Genomic DNA, 12,205 nt, shown 5'->3' on the forward strand with positions numbered 1-12,205 from the left:
GATTTTTGAAGATGTTCCTTTTAATCCCAGTTAATGAATGAAGCTATAGGCTGGTTAGTTAAAATAGATCACAGTGCTGTATTTTGACTATCTCAAATGAAACTCAAGATTTTAAAATAAGTAAATGCGTAAAATCATCCTGTCTTTAACTTATGAATTTAAAATGACACTGGCAGGGAGGAGGGTACATAAGAACCCCCCTCCTCCCCTTCCCCACCTTGCAGGTCCTGGGCTTGAGTGCTATCCCTGAGCATTTTTGCTTAATACTAGCACCCTACCACTTGAGCCATGGTTCTATTCTAGCTTTTAGATAAGAATCTTCCTACTTAGGCTGGCTTTAAACTACGATTCTTAGCTCTTAGACTCCTGAGTAGCTAGGATTACAGCTGTGAGCCATGGGCATCCAGCTAAATCAGCCATCGGAAATTCACTATATTCTTGCCACTAATGTCAATCTAAAGATGTGATGTCTGTCTTAGGAAATTTTCTGGAACAGCTTGTCCTCTGTGAAGTGCCCAGTTTCGGACACCCCCTCACAGACCACCAGAGACCATGATCAATGCAAACAGCAAAGAGTCCTTTATTACTAGCTCAAGCTTGGTCCTCCGCGCACTCGGTAGCCGGTGACGCTAAGAGGCCCCGAGCATAGAATCAGCACAGCTTTTATAGTATTAAACAAGTTCACGAGTTCAGGGGGTTTAAGTTCACCCTGAACACACTTTCCTTTTTCTGATGGAACACTTAGGCAACTGTTCTGTTCATTAAGGGTGGGCAGGGTTGGTGGCAACCTGCAGTTTTTTCGAGAACTATTTTTCTCTTTGTGGGTTACTCTGAGGGCCCCAGAGCTCAGGGGATTACCTTAGCTCTTCACTCTGTATACATTCCTTGCTTTTGGGTGCTTGTCCTGGGGCTTGAACATGGGGCCTACGCACTGTCCTTGAGCTTTTTGCTCAAGGCTAGCATAGCACTCTAAGCCATGAACCACAGCTCCACTTACAGCTTTTTGGAGGTATTAATGGGAGATAAAGGTAAGTGTCTTGCACTTTTCTGCCTGGGCTGGCTATAAACGGTGATCTTCCGATCTAGGCTACTCAAGAAGCCAAGATTACAGGTGTGAGCCACCATGCCCAGCAGCTAATAGACATTCATAGAGAAGCCTTTTAACCGGAAAATATAGAGCAGATGCCCTGAGTTAGAGACCATATGATTTGGAAATTGACAGACCTGTCACCAGAAGCTAAAAAACTAGTTTCCTTTGCTGATCAAAACTTGTTAAGTCTTAACACCAAGAGTAGGTTTTCAGGCTAGGCATAGCTGTAATTCCAGCCACTCCAAACCAGGGTAGGATTGAAAATGGAAGGCTAGTTTAGGCAACACAGCAGGACCCTATCTTAAAGTAAAAATGGAGTAGTGATGTAGTGGTAAAGTACTTGCATGGTTTCATTCCCCAATCACCCACCCCTCATAAGTATTAGATACTTTATGACTCATGCCTTGGGGACAGTGTTGAGTCCTGCTAGTGTTCACCAAGTCTGAAGCAGATAAATGTCGTGTTTGATTTTGCAGGCCATGAAAAAGCTGGAGTAAATTACTATCATTAAGATATGATCCATTCTGTTCATTTATGTTTCTTTTATTTGCAAAACAGTTTGCTAGGAGGAGATGAGAGGTCCCACTTGTAGTGTGCCAGTATTTAAATTTGAGCGAAAGAATCACTGCTGGATTTGAAAACTTAAATGGCAGTGAAACTTGCTTCCAGAGAACTGGACAGGAAATATACATTTAGCAAATCTAAGCTTGGCAAAAGTCCCTGACTTGTTTCTATACTATAAAATTGTAGAAACTTGAACAAAACATATATTTACCAGCAATCTTAAGTTGCCATATGAAATTTTCAGTGTTTGATTTTAGAAGTCATTGACAACTCAATATGGTTTCTGTTGTAGCCCTTAGAATATTAGTACTAATAGCTATGTAACCTACAGTACACAGAAATACAATTTCACTTGCCCAATACCTTAAAAGTACTGATGCAAAGTTCCCAAGTTATTAAAAGATTTGTCTTTTGTTGTTTTACAAGTGAAAATGTTGTCTAAAGCAACAATACTGCACAACCAAAAACAATCCACTTATTACCCATATTTCCCCGACTGCTGGTGGTCACTAAAGGCCAAGGATTTGGGAGTTTTGAAGCAGTATAGGTTGTGTAGGCGTTTGGGAACATAAAAGTGAAATCTTGTAACTTTTGTCTATTGCCATTTAGGATGAGGCAATAGCTAAGGCTGCAGTTATTTATTCCACCCCTCTTTAAGGGGATGGACCTCAATTTAAACATGCAGCACCAAGTTTAAAGTCAAGATTTGATTCAGTTGTGTGTATAGGTTCATGTAGGCCTCCCAAACCATTAAGGTCAGAAACAAGATGTGACCAGTGTGTCAGTACATTTTTGAGTGCCAGTTTGTCTGTGGTTAAATGTTTCCTTCTGAATTGCCTGTGGACTTTAAATCTCCAAGATTCTTAACCAGTTTATACCATTATTAAGATCAAATTATTAAAAACAAACACATAATAACTCTCCTCCATAGGTTTTGCTTATTTGATTACAGATGGGTACCCTTAACTTTACTAAAGTTAGAAATATTGTGCAGTGAAGGTGTCTTCCAAAATTTAGCATTTAACAAAATACTTCAGTTTTTATTATTACAAGTACATTTAGTGTATCTGCAGAAAGCTAAACCAGTTCTTATCAGGCAGAAAAATTAAGATTATATCATTAATTTGTTCCTTTTGGCAACCTAGACCATCTTCTCATGCACAAATATTTTAACTAATGTGTTTTTTGTTTGTTTTTTTTTTTCTTTGGGTCTGGTCGTGGGGCCTGAACTCTGGGCCTGGGCACTGTCCCTCAGCTCTTCAGCTCAAGTGCCCTACCACTTGAGCCACAGTGCCACTTCCGGCTTTTTTTCTTATGTGGTGCTGAGGAATTGAACCCAGGGCCTCATGCATGCGAGGCAAGCGCTCTACCACTGAGCCACCTTTCCAGCCCTTAACTAATGTGTTTTAAAAAATAGGCTTCATAGTAATTTTAGTGACCATGTAATACAAAAAGTTTTGAAAAGGATGTGAATGCTAGCTTTTATAAGGACATTAGTAACTTACAATATCTACTTTCTCTGTAAATCATCTCATTGCTATCTTCTATACATTGAGAATATTAACAGTATTCCCATGAGTCTTTGGTTTTGCCAAATGTCCAAATCTACCTATTAGTGGATATTAAGTTAAAATGGGAAAAATTGATATATGTCCATCTCCATCTTAGAAAATTAATACTTAGAAATAGATTGTGAATACAAAGTATTAGTAGCAATTCCATTTTTCCAATACTCAATTCAATTAAAAAAATGTTATCTTGTCCTAGTGCCAGGGGCTCACACCTGTAATCTATCTACTTAGGAAGTTGATCAAAGTCAGCATGGGTAGAAAAGTCTTGACACTCTTATCTCAAATTAACCAGCAAATTGCTGGACTAGAAACATTCAAGTGGTAGAATGCTGCCAGGACCAAGCAAGCAGACCTAGAGCGACAGGCCCAGAGTACAAGCCATAGTACTGGCACACACAGCATGAGTCTTGCATGCTTTGGTGCTAGACATACATGTGATATTGGTAATTAAGTGGCATGACACACAAACCAAAACCTGACTCACTCAACGTTAAGTCCAACTCATTTAAACTGTTCTGGTAGAGGTGCTTTTTCCATGATCCTATCTTCTACTTTTAAGTTACAAAATTGCCACCAGGAACTTAGTGAAACTTGAGACGTAAAGGGCAATAATTCTTAACTGTATGCATACAATTCATATTCAAGTCTTTGCTTTAGGTCCTGCCCATTAAATTACATTTTTAAAAAGTCCTTAAGACAGCATGATTGGGTGAATAACAAATCATACTAACCAATACATAATAGAAACAAATTGGAATGGGGGGATAAGTTGGTAGGTGTGTGTGTGTGAGAAGTGATGGAACAGGTCACATTGACCAAGATGCACTGTAGTACATATAAATTGACAAGTTGAAGTGACACACCTTCATACAACTGTTCAAATAAAAGCCATAACCAAACAGCAACCACTATTCAAGTACTTCCTAAGTCAATCACCACTAGCTCTACTAAATAAAGCTCAAACTCAAGTCTGCAAATCTTTCAAAACAGGATGTCACTCCTGAAAAGTCTTAGGACAGTTTTTCTAACAAAACCACTTTTTAAACCATTTTACTACCAAATACAGAACAAAACTGTGTGTAGGTCATGTTATGTTCACTTGGTTTTCCTCTCACCTGTTAAAATCTTGCATAAGCGCACAATATTTATAATGCACATATTGTTCACTAAAAAGTAAGTACCCTAAGTATTTCATTGTACCACCTCAGGTCAATGACACTATTGAAAATCTAAAATACTTTGATCCCTTTAAGAAAAGGCATTGAATGTTTTTGAGTTCAGAGATTTTAAAGTGTTAATTTACTGTGAAAATGTCAATATTGTTTCTGACTTAAAAAATGGGCATGCTTGCTAGGTATCCATGGCTCATGATCATAATTCTAGCTACTAAGGAGGCTGAGGTCTGAGGATTCTGGTTTTGAAGCTAGCATGGGCAGTTAAGTTTGTGAGACTTATCTCCAATTAACCACCAAAAATCTTTAAATGGAGCTGTGGTTCAAGTGGTAGAACACTAGCTTTCAGCAAAAAAGTTCAGAGGACAGCACCCAGGCCCAGTTCTAATCCCAGGCCAGCATAAAGGAAAAAAAAAAGCCGTGTGACTTGGTTTACCTTTATTGACTAAAAGTCTCTGTAATTTAAACAAATACTTGCATTCAACTTAAAAAAATGTAATGATTATTCACACCTTTTACTAATTTCTTACACTTGCTAAAAGAAAAATTCCTGTTGATAAAATCTTTACTACAAACTGTAAAAACACAGCTTTTCTAAATGTCATTTTAATTTTAGAAAAAAATCACCTTAAACTTAGAAAAGGCCACAATTCCAAGTATTGATTTCCCATAATCTCAGCCACCCAACACTACTCATTTCATAAATGTTTATACCACTTAGTATTATACAATAGATACATATTAACTTTTGATACTAGCTCAGAAAAGGCAAATATTTATATTTCACTGAAAATATAAATTTACTATGTATATGTAGAATCATTTATTCTAAAGTTCATTTTATTATCCAATCCCAATTCCCACACAAAAATATGAAGAAAGATAGTTCTAGACAAGTTATTTGGTGTTAGGACAATTATCACTAAGCTGATGGTTTTCATCTTGTGGTATTGTACTTAAATGTAGATAGAACTTGTAAAATGAGGTAAATGTCATACAATTCAATAGTGTGAATAAATACAAATGCAGTTTTACAGGAACATGAACATAAGTTTAAGGGTTTTATTATCAAAGTCATGTAAAACAATTCCAGAAACTGTACATCAACATGGCACAGACTGTAGCCTACTTTTGTTTTAACTGCACAAAAGTGAAGCTTGAAATCCTGTAACTAAGAAAACAGTTACCTAACTACGCATATAACATGGAATCACTGTGCATAAGATTACTATGCAGTAAGAGTAACACAAATTGGTTTTTATACAACTTGAGATCAAATAAAAGTACATCATCAAGTAATTTGTCTTAAAATGCTTGTGAAAGTCATTTAAAAATGCACTATCCTTTTTTTTTTTCTCCCTCAAGAGTGAGCTTAAAACAAACCAAAGTGGAAAACTGAAATCAGGACAAGAAAACTTTTTTTTCTTTTTTAAACAGATGCAGCAGGATAAGTTGATAGCTTTCATGGATGCAAATATGAAATAAATTACTGCAGGGAAAAAAAAATCCTAAATACCTATGGAAAAGTATATAATTCTACTTCAAAATATTTTGCTATTTACTCACCGAGAAGTTTCATCTGAAATCTTGTTTGTGTAATTAAAGACTAATTAGCCATAAAAAAGGTTAGTGCATATATAACCTTTCTAAGTTAAACAAAGCCACAAAATTTAGCCATAAGGCTTAAAGGATTATCTACTTCAAATTTGTTTCCAGATGTAGCTCTAAGAATGTTAATTTGTCATGTCAACAAGACCATAAGTAGATCCATCATGTTGGAGGATTTTTAATGACATTTAGGATATTCTTGCCACAGTAACATGCAATCAGTGCATTCCCTACATGGCTCTATTACAGCAATGACTCAAATTCTAGAATTACTATAAGTGAACTTACTTAATAAAAGGGATTATACAACATAAACAATCCATGCCTGCTGTAGATGCATGCAGCTTTTCGTAAAACTGCTTCGTTACTCAGTCAGATTCACCATGACAAAGTTGGTTACCATTTTCTGAAAGCTTTTTGATGTAATAACTATCAGTATCAGTATCAGAAACTTTATAACCATTTGTAATTTTGAGCTGTATACATCTAAGTTTGAGATGAACAATTACAGCATTAAAAATCACACAAAGGAATGACACTGATGCATGTGTACAGCTGGATTCCCACAGAGGCAATATTCAGTCACTCATATCCATGTCTTCTTCATGATGATCATCCCCATTCACTTTGGATTCTCTTATTGAATCACCAGTTCCCTTGTCAACTGAACATTCCTTGGCTTTAGGGGAACCAGCTTCTGCTGATTTCTTCTCTTCTTTCTTCTCCTTTTCACTGTCATAGCCCTGTTCTTCTTCATCATAATCCCGTGTAACCTGCTTTGCCAAGGAGAATAAAAATAAAATAAGCTTCTTCAAAGAAAAGTTGTATTTCAAAGCTACTAATATTACACCGAATACAAAATAAACGAATTTGTATACATACTTTTACATCTTTATCACTCTCTGATTTTTTTTCCCGATCTTTTTCCTTATCTTTACTTTTCTTCTTTTTGCTTGTTGATCGTTCCCTTTCATCTCTGCTTCTTTCTTTGTCTTTATCTTTCTTCTTCTCCTTTTTATGTCTAGAATCAGTTAAAAATGTGCTTAAAGAATGCTTTAAAGAAACCTAAGATGTTTCATTCTGAAGTGGAGCAAAAGTTTTAGTTGCTTAGATTACTTTGGAGTTCAGAAGGTGGCAAACCGGCAATAAAGATACAAGTCGTACACACATAATGTAGGTGAAAAAATTGCAACCTTGTTCTAAGGGTAAAATGAAATGCTTTATCCAAACATGTATTTCTTGTCTTAATACAAAGAACATTTTTAATTACTAAAAAGGAAAACTATGTAATAGTAGGATGGTTTAAAACATGATTTCTGAGAATTACAAGAGATCTAAATACTTAAAATCTTTTACCTTCTAGGGGATGGTGAGCGAGACAATTTTCTTTTAGGAGACCTAGGCTTTTTAGGAGATCTTGTTCCACTTCGGCTTCTTCTTCTTCGTCTCTCTCTAAAATCAGAAATGTGCAAACTAGGCTTTAAAATATAGTATGATCTCATTAGCTCTACTAGAAATTCTAATAATATGGTTTTTCTGACTGTAATACCTGTTTTACAATAGTGTTTTGAGCCTACATATCTCTGGGCTTGTTTTCTGAAGTAGCTAACTTTTCAAATTGTGATCAAAAAAAGCTGGGATCACAGGTATGTGCCACCATTCCCAGCCATCAAGTAAGTTTTGTTAAGAAAGAAATTGTATAAAAGTAATTGTATGAGGGGCTGAGAAGATGGCTCAGTGGTAGAGCGCTTGCCTTGCATGCCTGAGGCCCTGGGTTCGATTCCTCAGCACCACATAAGCAAAAAAGAAAAAAGCCGGAAGTGGCAGTGTGGCTCAAGTGATAGAGTGCTAGCCTTGAGCTGAAGAGCTGAGGGACAGCACCCAGGCCCAGAGTTCAGGCCCCACGACCGGACCCAAAAAAAAAAAAAAAAAAAGTAATTGTATGAAAGTATATATAATCAGTATCTGAAGAAAGTACAAAAAATGTTTCCTGTGAAGTTTGCAAGACTATTTCAATTTTCACTAAAATAGTTTAAAAATAGAAGGTAGCCTAGGAATGGAATAAATCACTACTTATACTGCTTTCCATTCATCTATGAACCACAGTATGAGAAACACAAAATTCTTGTCTATTAATATGTAGACAAGATAAATATAAATGGCCTAAATATTCCAGTATGCTCTAGCTATTAAAACTCAACTATTTAAATCTATTTTTAACACTGAAGTATTTAAGTATTTAAAGTTCAGGAACACATTTTCATGTCCACAGGCTGATTTTATAAAGGAAAATAGAAATCTTACCTGCTTGCACTTCTAGAACGTCTGGCTGTGCTGTAACTTTTTGGTGGTGTTTTGGAACGTTTCTTTTCTTTGTCTTCCTTCTTTTTATCTCTAATAAATAAACAATTTATAATGCATAAGAAGATTAAGCTAATGATTCTTTCTATGGAGTGCTGCACATAGCAACTTAAAGTATAATCAGATCTAATCTTGTTATTCTGGTAGGTATTTTAGGAACTATAGCTTTTGTGACTTTTTTGCAGAAAGATATTTCCTTAAAAGTCTAATTTCTTTGACTAATAGAATGAAGTACTTTACTGTTTAAGAAAAAATTTAGGATTGTTGGCTAGTATTTTGTGGTATATTTCAGGAGATTAATAATGGGATTCTAGATACTTTATCATCCCTTTCCCCACCCCTCTCTGCCTATTTCTATCTTTTCCCCCTTCCTTCTCCTCTTTTTGTGCTAGTCCTGGGGTTTGAACTCATCGTGTGGGTGCTTTCCTGAACTTTTTTTGCTCAAGGCTAACACTCTGCCACTTTAGCCTCATCTCCACTTCCAGCTTTTTGGTGGTTAACTGGAGATAAGCGTGTCACAAACTTTCCTGCTTGGGTTGGCTTCAGAATTGTGATCCTCAGGTCTTAGCCTTCTGAATAGCTGGGCACCCGGCTTATGCTTCTCTCTCTTAATTATTGGTATCATTCACTGATTATCACCAGTATTCTTCCATAGGATATATGAAGGCCTAAGCAATGCTTCCTACCTTTTCCTGTTGCAATACATTCTGGACTACCCAGTGACAATCATAATGCACTGGTAACCCTATCACAAAAATGGTTCTATAAATTTGTTTTTATTTAAGTACCCCATCATTAATCTGCTATATCACCAGTTTCTCCAAGAATCTAAATAGGGGGTAGATAATATGTATTTCTGTTCTAAACACATATCTGTGTTAAAAAAAATTGGGATCAGAATATTCCTTTTTTCGGTGCTACTCTTATGTCCTCTAACTCATCTTTTTCCTTCCCTGCTCATCCTGCTATAGTGTAGTTATCCTTCCTTTTCAAGTTAATAATTCATGTAATGTCTCAGATAATAACAATCTCTTGAGATTCTAAATTGTCTCTTAATGATCTCTAATGAGTTTCATCACACCCTTCGCAAACTGTTCATGTACTATACCTAGAAGACATCTTTCCAGGCACAGTTGTGTGCTGCATGTGGATGTTTTCCTTCAATGACTGATCCACATATATGGTCCTAAATTTCTGCTCAATGATACTGTAGCCATTGTAGTTTGTGGAAGTATACTCTGGTGGTTTCACCAAGAAATTGCCTAATGATGCATTTCTTGGCATTATTTCCTGTCATTAAGTGACAAATGACTGAACAAATCTGACAATACTGCCTCCCTCATCATTTGTGAACCTGCTGCAGTTGCTTCCTAGATCAAGCACAAACAACAAAGCCATTTATGAACGGTCTCCTCTTTCTGACCTTGTTGTTGGTCCTTCTGTACTAAAATAGTTGCTACTTGTACAACTCACACTCACCGTTTTTTTCTTTCTTTAACTTTTTTTGGTCTTTTTTCTGTTTTGGAACTGGGGATTGAACCCAGGACATTGCACTTGCTAGGCAAGTGCTTTGCCACTGAGCTACAACCTAGCCCTCACACTAACCTTTATACATTATTCTTTACAAGAAACTGAAACAATTGAGTCCATTGAGTCTACTCAAACCTTTCAGAATGCAGGTTAATTATACCTGTCCCAACAATAAATAGCAAATGGCCACTATTTAAGGAAAGTCCTTCCCATGTAATATTTATTGCTTTCTTAATAAACAGAAAATCCTCAAGGAAAAGAATCCTTAATTCCTTTTTGGTACAAGGACTTCATTAAGCAACCTAGTTTGAAGGACTGGATTAATACATCATTTTCCCACCCACTATAAATCTCATGATTACAGGCTGAATACAACTCAGTAAGGCTATCTTATTTCCATCGGTTGAGGTACATGCTTACCAATAATAATGATTGAGGAACAATACTAAAAATCTGTATTTTAAGAAATTTTACCTTGGTCTTCAGGTTTCTAAGAAAGAAAAAAACCCCCAAACGTCAGTCTACTTAATTCCTAAGTAGCTTTGTACCTTTTCAACTTCTATCTCCTTACATTTTGTCTTTTGTTATTTAGTAGCATATTATCTGGGGGTGTCAGTAACTCTTATACTTTTGTGTTCTCACCCAATGCTATACCTGGTTTTTGATGTGCTCCTTGACCGTCTACCTCTCTCTCTGGAATGAGATCTTCTCCGTCTTGGACTTTTGGATCGTCGCCTACTCCTTGATTTAGAATGTGATCGCCTCCTGGACCTGCTTCTTGATCGCCTAATAAAGTATAAGGAAGTAATACATGTATATAAATGTAAAAAAGACTGGTTTGTGGATATTTCAGCTCATGTCAGACACACTAAGAATCAATATAAAGTGGAGGTAGTTCCCCTTCCTCCAGTTGCTGTCACTAAACATCTTTAATACCTTAGAAAAGTTAATACCCCTTTAATACTTAGAATTCTTCACTTTTTAATGTTTGACTCAATTGATTATGTCCACCGGATAGCTGGGAAGGTGGCTCAGTGGTAGAGCGCTTGCCTTGCATGCATGAGGCCCTGGGTTTGATTCCTCAGCACCACATAAGCAAAAAAAAAAAAAAAAAAAAGCCAGAAGTGGTGCTGTGGCTCCAGTGGTAGAGCACTAGCCTTGAGCTGAAGAGCTGAGGGACAGCACCCAGGCCCAGAGTTCAGGCCCCACGACTGGACCCCCCCTCCCCCCCCCCCAAAAAAAGATAAATAATCCCTTCTCTTGCTGGCATTATTTTATACAATCACATTATCTTCTAACATGTATCTTTTTGATTCCCCATCTGTCTATTATCAAACATGCATATTGTACTTACTACATACTTTTCAAATAGGCCTTGCAAGTTTATTTCCTGAATTGTATTCCACTTGAATTTCAATTAAACTCCAAACAATGTAGGCCTTACACATATAATTCAGTTCAAATGCTTTGTACTCATTTTCTTTCAATATTTCCATGACACTATATGATTCTTTTTCCTGCTACATTAAAGAAATACTTCTCAGCCAGGTGCTGATCATTCTTGCCTGTGATATCAGCTACTCCAGAGCCTAAGAGCTGAGAATTGCTGTTCAAAGCCAGCCTGGGCAGAAAAGTCTGTGAGACATTTATCTCCAATTAACCACCAGAGAACAGAAGTGGCACTATGGCTCAAAGTGGTAGAGTGCTAGCCTTGAGCAAAAGAGTTAAGGGATAGTGTCCAGATTCCGAGCTCAAGTAGATGACTGACAAAAATTCTCTTAGCTCTACCACTGGGTTCTTGAGGATAAGAATCCTTATTTCCTTTTTGGTACAAGGACTTCATTAAGCAATCTAGTTTGAAGGACTGGATTAATACATCATTTTCCCACTCACTACAAGTCTCATGATTACAGGCTGAATACAACTCAGTAAGGCTATCTTATTTCCATCTGTTGAGGCACATTTAACATAACCTTTATATGTTGTTACTGATTTTTTTTTTTTTTTTGTCAGTTGTGGGGCTTGAACTCTGGGCCTGAACATTGTCCCTCAGCTCTTCAGCTCAAGGCTAGCGTTCTACGACTTGAGCTTACAGAGCCACTTCTGGTTTTCGGGTGGTTTATTGGAGGTAAGTGTTTCACAGACTTTCCTGCCCGGGCTGGCTTTGAACCGCGATCCTCAGATCTCAGCCTCCTGAGTAGCTAGGATTACAGGCATGAGCCACCGGCACCTGGCATCTGATTATCTTTTTTGTCTTAAAACATTCCTCTAACAAATCATTAAAAATAAGATTCAGTGTGTTTATACTT

General features: G+C 36.8%; 1 protein-coding gene across 10 annotated transcripts in view; it reads right to left on the minus strand.

The window, feature by feature from the left end:
* Positions 1–5,445: 5,445 nt before the first annotated feature.
* The window catches only part of Srsf11 (serine and arginine rich splicing factor 11), a 37,735-nt gene continuing 30,975 nt past the window's right edge, over positions 5,446–12,205 (minus strand). For 7 of the 10 annotated variants that reach the window (XM_042675474.1, XM_042675481.1, XM_042675465.1 and 4 more), the window contains 5 exons: positions 10,551–10,682; positions 8,310–8,399; positions 7,362–7,478; positions 6,888–7,026; positions 5,446–6,781 (listed from right to left, as the gene is read on the minus strand). In XM_042675474.1, coding sequence (XP_042531408.1) covers positions 6,584–6,781; positions 6,888–7,026; positions 7,362–7,478; positions 8,310–8,399; positions 10,551–10,682 — 676 coding nt within the window. In that variant the 3' untranslated portion in view covers positions 5,446–6,583. The remainder of the gene's footprint in view (positions 6,782–6,887; positions 7,027–7,361; positions 7,479–8,309; positions 8,400–10,550; positions 10,683–12,205) is intronic. The other 3 variants (XM_042675503.1, XM_042675496.1, XM_042675487.1) reach the window with 3 other exon arrangements.

Source organism: Dipodomys spectabilis, unplaced genomic scaffold, assembly GCF_019054845.1.
Source record: "Dipodomys spectabilis isolate Male_0828 unplaced genomic scaffold, ASM1905484v1 ptg000002l, whole genome shotgun sequence".
Lineage (NCBI taxonomy): Eukaryota > Metazoa > Chordata > Mammalia > Rodentia > Heteromyidae > Dipodomys > Dipodomys spectabilis.